Source organism: Cherax quadricarinatus, chromosome 74 (assembly GCF_038502225.1).
Source record: "Cherax quadricarinatus isolate ZL_2023a chromosome 74, ASM3850222v1, whole genome shotgun sequence".
Classification (NCBI taxonomy): Eukaryota; Metazoa; Arthropoda; class Malacostraca; order Decapoda; family Parastacidae; genus Cherax; species Cherax quadricarinatus.
In genome coordinates this window covers 16,274,279-16,285,229 of record NC_091365.1, presented here as the reverse complement: position 1 = coordinate 16,285,229, position 10,951 = coordinate 16,274,279, and the positions used below count along the sequence as shown (strand labels likewise).

General features: G+C 37.8%; 1 protein-coding gene across 1 annotated transcript in view; it reads right to left on the bottom strand.

Annotated features, from left to right (window-relative positions):
- Positions 1-10,951, bottom strand: part of su(f) (cleavage stimulation factor subunit su(f)) — a 353,693-nt gene that overhangs the window by 111,888 nt on the left and 230,854 nt on the right. Inside the window, exons 4-5 of the mRNA XM_070100805.1 lie at positions 7,021-7,118; positions 3,857-4,010 (exon numbers count right to left, since the gene is read on the bottom strand). Of these exons, the coding sequence (XP_069956906.1) occupies positions 3,857-4,010; positions 7,021-7,118 (252 nt within the window). The remainder of the gene's footprint in view (positions 1-3,856; positions 4,011-7,020; positions 7,119-10,951) is intronic.

The following is a 10,951-nucleotide window of genomic DNA, read 5'->3' as shown; positions in this document are numbered from 1 at the left end:
GGGATCATGACAGAAATGTTAAAAGCAGAGGGGGATATTGTGCTAGTGTGGTTGGTATTTTTGTTTAATGAATGTATGAGAGGAAAAGGTACCTAGGGTGTGTATAGAGTGTGTGTATAGAGATTGTAAAAATTATAAGGGAATAAGTGTATGGTAGGTTATTATTGAAAGAATTAAGAGGTAAAACAGAGTAGGATTGCAGATGAGCAAGGAGGCTTTAGAGTGGATAGGGGATGTGTAGATCAAGTGTTTACATTGAGGCATATATGTGAATAGGGGAGCACTGTGGCAGATGTTGCAAGTGTATGGAATAGGTAGTAAGTTACTAAATGCTGTTAAGAGTTTTTGAGGATAGAGAGGCTCAGGTTAGGGTGTGTAGGAGAGAGGGAGAATACTTCCTGGTAAAAGTAGGTCTTAGACAGGGATGTGTAATGTCACCATGGTTGTTTAATATATTTATAGATGGGGTTGTAAAAGAAGTAAATGCTAGGGTGTTGGTGAGAGGAGTGGGATTAAATTATGGGGAATCAATTACAAAATGGGAGTTGACACAGTTACTTTTTGCTGATGATACTGTACTTATGGGAGATTCTAAAGAAAAGTTGCAAAGGTTAGTAGACAATTTGGGAGTGTGTGTAAAGCTAGAAAGTTGAAAGTGAACATAGGTAAAAGTAAGGTGATGAGAGAATCAAATGATTTAGATAAAGAAAAATTGGATATCACAATGGGGAGAGGGAGTATGGAAGAAGTGAATGTTTTCGGATATTTGGAAGTTGACTTGTCAGCGGATGGGTTTATGAAGGATGAGGTTAACTACAGAACTGATGAAGGAAAAAAAGGTGAGTGGTGCATTGAGGTATATGTGGAGACAAAAAACGTTATCTATGGAGGCAAAGAAGGGAATATATGAAAGTACAGTGGACCCCCGGTTAACGATATTTTTTCAATCCAGAAGTATGTTCAGGTGCCAGTACTGACCGAATTTGTTCCCATAAGGAATATTGTGAAGTAGATTAGTCCATTTCAGACCCCCAAACATACACGTACAAACGCACTTACATAAATACACTTACATAATTGGTCGCATTCGGAGGTGATCGTTATGCGGGGTCCACTGTATAGTGGTACCAACACTCTTATATGGGTGTGAAGCTTGGGTTGTAAATGCTACAGCAAGGAGACGGTTGGAGGCAGTGGAGATGTCCTGTCTAAGGGCAATGTGTGGTGTAAATATTATGCAGAAAATTCGGAGTGTGGAAATTAGGAGAAAGTGTGGAGTTAATAAAAGTATTAGTCAGAGGGCTGGAGAGGGGTTGTTGAAGTGGTTTGGTCATTTAGAGAGAATGGATCAAAGTAGAATGACATGGAGAGTGTATAAATCTGTAGGGAAAGGAAGGCAGGGTAGGGGTCATCCTCAAAAAGGTTGGAGGGAGGGGGTAAAGGAGGTTTAGTGGGCGAGGGGCTTGGACTTTCAGCAAGTGTGCGTGCGCATGTTAGATAGGAGTGAATGGAGACGAATGGTATTTGGGACCTGATGAGCTGTTGGAGTGTGAGCAGGGTAATATTTAAATAAGGGATTCAGAGAAACCGGTTACTTTTATATAGCCGGACTTGAGTACTGGAAATGGGAAGTACAATGCCTGCACTTTAAAGGAGGGGTTTGGGATATTGCTAGTTTGGAGGGATATGTTGTGTATCTTTATATGTATATGCTTCTAAACTCTTGTATTGTGGGCACCTCTGCAAAAACAGTGATTATGTGTGAGTGAGGTGAAAGTGTTGAATGGTGATCAAAGTATTTTCTTTTTGGGGATTTTCTTTCTTTTTGGGTCACCCTGCCTCGGTGGGAGACGGCCAACTTGTTAAAAAAAATATATAGAATCAATAAGTATTTTAAATACTGGGAACTCCTTAAAGCAACTGAACTCTCATGGTAACTGATTATACAGTATGTACATGGAATGGAAGATACTAGAGGTCTTGGTCCTCAATCTGAACACTGCCATAAATGATTGGAGTGACAGATATGGAAGTGTAGAATTAAAATAAAACTATTAGAAAATATGGGTACCACAAGTCCAATTAATATTCATGATTCAAAACCCTTCAACCTTCTATTAGTATAAGAAATATTGCCAGAATGATGGAAGTTTTCAAGAGGAAACTGGATAACAATCTCCTGCATGTGCCTGATCATCTGTGTGAGCTTGTGAGCAGCTAGCACCAACAACCAAATATTTACAGTTTTGCTTATTTGGTAACTCCTAAAAACATGGCATTTACATCCATTCATCTATTATTTGACCTTGACAGCACATAAGCTACATCAAAAAATAAAAAAAACACACGCAAAATATATCTTCATGTGGTCATACATATATTTTTTTATTCTATTTAACATGTTTTCTGATACGATAAATACTGTAACAGATTATACTAGACTCGGGTGATCAGTGCAAGTAGACTCTGGTGATCAGTGCAAGTAGACTCTGGTGATCAGTGCAAGTAGTCATCAGTCAGATACAGTACTTTATTTTATCCATCCTGAAGACTTCCTTCCCAAAACTGTATAAATGGACTGCTATATTAAATGAACTGAAGTCATACCTTGACTGAAACAATTCACAACTCACAACATGGAAAAGAAATTTTAGCCTACATTCACCAAGTTGTTTAACATAACCAATTTGGGTGTGGCCTCTTAACCCTTTGACTGTCGCTAGCCCCTTTCTGAAACTGTCTTTCTATGTTGAAAAATTTTTGGAAAAAAATTTTTCTTATGAAATAATAAGAGAATCTTTTCCCAATGGTAATGACACCAAAAGTACAAAATTTGATTGAAAACTCATGGAATTATGGTCCTGCAAAGTTAGTGATCTCAGTGATATAGTATACGCCGAATTTGAGCCCTAATTTCGGCCAATTCCATTGTTCCAGTCGACCAAACTCATAGTGATTTCTTTAGAACTCCATTTTTTCTATCAACTGAGTACAAGAAACTGCCCATTTACCAATTTCAACTACCCAATAAAGTGGTCAGAAATTGGCAATTTGGCCAATTTCATTCAAATTAAAAAATATGACAATTTCAAAGTAGGGTCTAGAATAAACAATGCAGATATTCTTGGCACTAAAACAACATATCTTCTGTTCATCAGTCACGTCTCCAGGCCTCTCTTATAATACTCTTGCTTTCTACTTTGATTTTTTTATTCACACAAAAAATAGAAGATTTACTGTTATGCAGACTACTGCATTATTGTAAAAATTGTATAAATAATATCAGTGCACTAGTGAAAGAATATCAGATTCCCCAGTTGATATGTATTGGACGTATGGTGTGATTTGCTTATTCTTGAACATTGGTAAAAATCTAACATTTCTGCTACTTTGAGCTCAATTTCAATGTTGTTTTCATCGTGAAACTAATCAAAATCATCTCTATTTCTGTAATATGTTTCCCATTCTATCAAATAATACCAAGAAAACGAGAATGCAAACATAAATACTATACAAAAATACACCTCAAAGTTGGCGTTTTAATCCAAAAACCACAGTCGAAGTTTTTTTTTTTCTCATTATGCACTGCGTGCTGCAGAATTTATTTTATACAGTGCACACTGACCACACAGACCCATTCTCTCACATGTGAGCCTACCAGCTTTCTCCTGCTTGATTTGAAGCCGCTAGAATTATTGAGTATATATACATCCGAAACACTAGCTCCTAAGACATATATATACAACTACTAAAACTGTCACAGGGTTAAGAGTGAATAAAGAATCAAAACATTGTCTAAAGTTTCATCTACAAATTATAGTTTAATTGTAAGCTGCATATTTATATGACCACTAACCTTCCTGACTGCCATAATCTTTTGGTTCTCAGCATATGAGCCAACTACTTCCACATTCTTCAAAAGGTTGGCATAATCATTCCACAGTGTATAAGAATTGTAGTCCATTCCAATCTTGTCGATGGCAAATTCATAAGCTTGTGACAACTTCTCTCTGAAACAACACAAATATCAATTAATAATGAGCCAGAATTGATGAGGGAAAAAAGGTGGATGATGCACTGAAGCATCTGTGGAGACAAAGAAAGTTATCCATGTAAGAAGAGGGAATGTGTAAGAGTATAGTGGTACCAACACTCTTATATGGGTGTGAAGCATGGGTGGTGAATGCTGCAGCAAGGAGGAGTCTGGAGGCAGTGGAGATGTCAAGTCTGAAGATAATGTGTGGTGTGAATATTATGCAGAAAATTCAATTGGGAGATAAGAAGATGCAGAGTTGCTAAAAGTATTATCCAGAGAGTTGAAGAGAAGTTATTAAGGTGGTCTGGATATTTAGAGAGGATGAGGAAAAATAGGATGCCTTGGAGGGTATATAAATCTGTATTGAAGGGAGGACGGGGTAGGGATTACCCTAGGAAAGATTAAAGGGAGGGGGTAAAGGTTTAGTTTGTGAGTGGACTGGACATCCAACAAGCATGTACAAGGGTATTAGATAGAAGTGAGCAGAGACAAGTGGTTCTTTAAGAGTAGACATGCTGTTCAAAAGTGAGCAAGGTAATAACTATGAAGGGATTCAGGTACACCTGTTAGCTGGACTTGAGTCCTAGAGGTGAAAGTACAATGTCTGCACTCTGAAGGAGGGCTGGGGATACTGCAGTGGGAGATGGCCGATGTGTTAAAAAAATAAATCAGAAGTCCTGTGAAGTCTGTATGTATTAATAATTAAATACCACTGCTAGCTGAGAAGGTAATGTGGTAGTGGGGGGGGGGGGAGGTGAGAGCTGAGGTGAGAGTGAGAGCAGAATTTAGTGCCTGGGGTGTAAGTAGGGGACATGGACAAGCATACATGGGAGTGTGCAGGAGTGGGGGAAAGGTGGAGGGATACAGGGAAAGAATCATGCTTCGGCAAGTGCTTCAAGAAGCAATCACAGTGCTACCTTGAGTTACGAACTTAATTCGTTCCAGAAGGCTATACAAATAACCCGCACATAGAAGAGAGGAGCTTACAACGACATTTCGGTCTGACTTGGACCATTTATAAAGTCACACGGAAGGCTGTTCGAGTGCCGATACCAAACAAATTTTTTCCCATAACGAATAATGTAAATTAGAGTAGTCCGCTTCAAACCCCCAAAAATACACTTACAAAAATGCACTTACATAATTGTTCGAGTTGGGAGCTATTCGAAACTCTAGGTACCACTGTACGTATTATTATTCTTAACCCTTTCAGGGTCCACAGGCCCTCTCAGAGACTTGTTCTTAGGGGTCCCCCAAATTTCAAAAAAAAAAAAAATTATTTTTTCTTATGAAAAGATAGAGAATCTTTCCCCAATCATGACGACACTAAAAGTATGAAATTTGATGGAAAACTTACGGAAGTATGCTCTCGCAAAGTTAGCGGTCTCGACGATGTTTACGCATCACCGATTTTGCCCACTTTGAGCCCTATTTTCGACCAATTCCAGTGCACTAGTCGACAAAAATCATAACTATTTTGCTAGAACTCCATTTTTTCTACCGAATCAGTACAAGAAACCACCCATTTACCAATTTCAACTATCCAATACAATGGTCAGAATTTAGCAATTTTGCCAATTTCACACAAATTTCAAAAGATGCCAATTTCCAAATAGGGTCCAGAATAAACAAGAAAGACATTCCTGGCACTAAAATGACATTTACTCTGTTCATTAGTCACATCCCCACACCCCCTCTTACATTCTTTTGCTTTCCACTTTGAATTTTTATTCTCAAAAAATACAGAAGATTTACTGTTATGCAGACTACTGCATTAGTGTAGAAATGGTATAAATAATATCGGTGCACTTGCGAAAGAATATTAGACTCACCAGTTGACATGTATTGGACGCATAGCATGATTTGTTTACTTTTGAACTTTGGTAAAAATCGAACATTTCTGCTACTTTGATCTCAAGTTCAAGGTACTTTTCATTGTAAAAACCAGTCAAAATCATCTCAATTTCTGTAATATGTCTTCCATTCTATAAAATGAGACCAGAAAAACTAGAATACAACAATAAATACCATACGAAAATACAGTGCAAAGTCGCTGTTTTAATCCAAAAACACGGTCATTGCGCACTATGTGCTGCAGGATTTTTTTATACTGCGCACACTGACCACATAGACCCATTGTTTCATATGTAGGCCTACCAGCTTTCTCTAACTAGATTTGAGGGCGCTAGAATTTAGGTGTACTAGTACGTCAAAAACCCTGGTGCGTAAGCCGTACTAGTACGTTCGAAATCCTGAAAGGGTTAAATACTCCGGCCATCTCCCACTGAAGCAGGGTGGCCTCTTATGGCACTCCTGGCTTACAGAGGAGAGATTCTTCTCCACTTCCCCATGGAGCCATGTAAAATACTTTATATAATTAAGAGCACAATAGTACTTATAAAATAACCAAGATGACTGGCTACATTTTTACTTCAGTACCTCATAAAAGTGTAATATAGTTAATAATAATTATTTTATTTTAGCATGATACACATTTGTACAAAGGAGTGTAATAATTGGGTGACCATGCCTAAAGCCCCTTTATATGCAGAGCATTTCAGGCAAACTTAAGACTAATAAGGCAATAACAGTGTTGTAATTGCAAACATTGTAATTTGGTGAGTTACAATGAATACACGAAAATTGAATATTCTATTAGATCATTCTATATAGTTTTAATAAGTTAGGTAGAGAAAAATTACAGTTTTGATAAAGTATATAAAAAATGAAGTATTACAACTTAGCACAGTTTAAAACAATGAAGTTGAAACAATTTTAAGTTTGAAGTAATGATTAAATAGTTGAGCAATCATCAAGCACAATTTACAATAATGAAATTGAAACAATTTTAAGTTTGAAGTAAATGATGAAACAGTTGAGCAGTCATAAATTATTTAGGAGTTTTTTTGAGTTTGTACATAACATGTCTATGATATACATATATGAATGATATTTGAGAGAAGAGTACAATGTTAGTTGCATACCTGTAAGTTGGCAGACTGGACTTGGTCTCCTTAACATATGTGACATAGAGACGCCATAAATCAATGTTCAGAACTTTCGTGAGACATCGTTGAAAAAGCTGAAAATATTAAATAGAAATTAGAGAGATTGTAATAATAACTGTATTACGTACTGAGATTAGCATATGTCAGAGCATAATATATTTCTAGGGTATAATGAATACAATATATCCCATTCAGTGACAGGAAATGAAACAAACATATCAGAGACATATATATAGAGAAAACAATTTATAGAACAATACCTGTTCCATCAAATTCACACTAGAATTTCAAGTAAAGAACATTTACATTTCAGGAAAATATATAAATAATTAAGAAACAATAGAATACACTTACATGTGTAATAAGATGCAGCAATGAGCACCAGGATGAATCACATACTGGTATGTCTTACTTCACTCTGGGCAATATACCTTGAAATTGTTATGTAAAAGGAAACAAATGCAGCTAATGCGACATTTTATTGTGACAATGTTTCGCTCTCCAGGCGCTTTGTAAAGCTGTTATGGCTTGACAAAGCTCCTGGAGAGTGAAACGTTGCCACAATAAAATGTCACATTAGTTGCATTTGTGTCCTTTTATTTAACATACTGTCGGTAATTCTACCAATATTAATACTACCTCAAAATTACACAAGAATATCCACAATTAACCTACAACTTAGAGATGAAACTTTAGGCAACATTTCAGTTCATTGTGGAGCATCAAGTATTGAGCCCAGGATGGGCTGAAGTGTAATCTAAAGTCTCAACCCAATATTGTGGCTTAGTTGTCAATTGTAACTGCTATGGCACTTACTTTTTTTTTTTCCATGTGAGGATACCCATTATCCATCATGCAACTTTGCTTCCTAGCCATTCATCAATGTCCATCTCTTTCATCTTTGCTCCTACCTGCTTTTCTTTTTTTCTTCCCTTCCCTTCTACTGTTTATCAAATCATTCCTAAACAGAAGTAAGATTCAAGCTAGATTTGCCTGACATTAACATTAATTAATTAACAGTTATGTCAACTATATTGTAATGTGCAACACATGCACTCGCACAGGAGCCAGGAGCTATGACTCAACCCCTGCAGCCACAAATAGGTGAGTACATGCACACATGAATGTACACATACAACATGTAAACATACACAAGATCTTGTCTAAGATCTTATTATGCTTTTGTATACGCTCTTTCCTTCTCACCCACATGCATGTTATTATGCTCCCCCTTTTGCTAATGCTTGTTAACCCCTCTCACTTACATTCACTTGTGCTCTCACTGTCTTGTAATATTCTCTTTTTTTTTTTTTGGCCTCTGTTCTCTTTGCTACCCTTAAAACAATTGCATCCTCTCCTACTCATTTACATGTGTTCTCCCTATCACTTGTGTGTTCTGGTTCCTCACTTGTGGGCATGTGTGTATCTTCTCACCCTTTACTCATTCTCATTCACTCATTCATGCACATTTTTTTCTCTTCCCCTCTTACTTGCTCATGTGTATTTTTCTGCCTCTCCCCTTTCTTACTTGTGTGTTTTCTTCCTTCCCTCTCTCATCTCTCACTTAGGTGTATGTTCTTCCTTGCCTCTCATCACACAGGTACTCACCTGGTTGTTTGCAAGAGTAAGTTCTTACCCGAGGTCCTCTCACTTAATCACTATTGAGTGGCTTTGCTGATTCTTGACTTCCAAGGCCTAATTATACAGTACCTACTTTTAGAAATCTATCCAGTATGCTGCTTGCCTTTACTAAGTCTTCATGTAGTTTATTCCACTTACTATCCTGTGACTCAAAAAGTATTTCCTTATGTCCCTGTGAGTCATCTGCATCTTTAGCTACTGTACAATGTTCCATGGGTCCCTCTCCTTACAACTCATACAGCTTGTCCCTATCCACTCTTTCACAGTTTATGTATACATCTGGTGATGTTCTTGGTTATGCTTACCCCCAGATCTTTCTCCTTGAGCAGTGCCTTTCTACTCTCTAGCTTTCTTCTTGTACAGTGACCTTCTTCTCTCTGTCTTTCTCCTTGTATACAGGCACTCCTCACTTAATGACCAAGTTCCGTTCCTACGACTAGGTCATTAAGCTAATTGGTTGATAAACGAGGAGCGTCATCATCAGTATTATCAGCAGGGTTATCAGGAGCTGTAGAGGGCTTGGGTAAGGGAGATGGCAAGAAAATGGAAGGACTTGTAGGGGTCTGGGGTGTAGCTTTCGAGAAGAATCCCATTAGTGTGTTCTGCTTTGTAATTTTCTATTTTTTCTTCACAAATTTCATGACAGCATCGTAAAAGTTCATCCATTTGCCGATCCATTTTTATGAACTGTTAAACATTTGGGTCCATAGCCTCTAGTTCTAATACACCCACATTCAATTTCCAGAACACACAAACTAACCCCTTTACAGTGAACTTCTTTTGTACTTCTTCCATTCTTTCCTTTTCTTCTTCCTCTTCTAAGTGCTGCTGCACTTCCAACTCTATTAAATCTTCGTTACTTAGTTCTCCCTTGACATATTTCACTAGTTTTTCAATATCTTCCACTTCAACATCTAAATTAAGCATATTAGCAAGTTCCACATTTTTTTTTTATTTATAACATTGATGTACCGTGTTCACTGAGTTTAATCACTTTTAACCTGGCATTTAAAGTAAGAGGTTTATGATTCCTCTTTTTATCACAAATATTAATTATTATTGTTATTATTATCATCATAAATGAGAGAGAACAAGAGACACGGAGAACGTAAACAAACTTAGAACGTAATTGAGGGCAGTTAGACGAACTCCTATTAAAAGCTGTCCACTTTCTGTTCATACACGTTCATTATGTATCATACATGCTTTTGTGAAATTCACCCCCTCCCCCCCACAATACAAACACCTTATGTTGTATACAGTGTCTTCATTTTAATGAGGACAACTTGACATCGACATGTTTGTCTTTGTCAAACCCTTAGACGCTTGGCGCTAAGATGCCGCGCTGCCATTTTTACAACCAAAGTTCTAGTACAGAGTACAATACTGGCTGGTCAAAGAGCTGGTCGTAAGTTTATGTGGTCGATAAACAGGTAGGTCATTAAGTGAGGAGTGTCTGTAGTGCCTTTCTTCTCTCAGTCTTTCTCCTTGTACAGTGTGTTTCTTCTCTCTAGCTTTCTCCTTGTACTGTGCCTTTCTACTTTCTGGCTTTCTCTTTGTACTGTGTCTTTCTTCTCTCTGGCTTTCTCTTTGTACCGTGCCTTTCTTCTCTCTGGCTTTCTCCTCATACAATGCCATTCTCCTCTCAAGCTTTCTCTTCGTACTGTGCCTTTCTTCCCCTTTTCACAATACAGTGGACCCCCAGTTATCATAATTAATCCATTCCAGACAGTGTGACTAAAACCGAATTTGATGATTTCCGAATTCATTTTCCCCATAAGAAATACAGTGGACCCTCGACCAGCGATGGCATCGATTAACGATAAATCTGACTAGCGATACATTTTATCGCAAAAATTTTGCCTCGATTAGCGCTAAAAAACTCGACCAACACTATTCGTTCCATCTGAGACGCGTCCACTTCTGGCCAGTGTTTACAAGCCAGCCAGCCACCGCGGTCGCTTCCAAGCATACAATCGGAACATTTCATATTATCACAGCCTTTTTAGTGATTGCACCTGCAAAATAAGTCAACATGGGCCCCAAGAAAGCTTCTAGTGCCAACCCTACAGCAAAAAGGGTGAGAATTACTATGGATATGAAGAAAGAGATCATTGCTAAGTATGAAAGTGGAGTGCATGTCTCTGAGCTGGCCAGGCTGTACACAAAACCCCAATCAACCATCGCTACTATTGTGGCCAAGAAAACGGCAATCAAGGAAGCTGTTCTTGCCAAAGGTGCAACTATGTTTTCGAAACTGAGATCG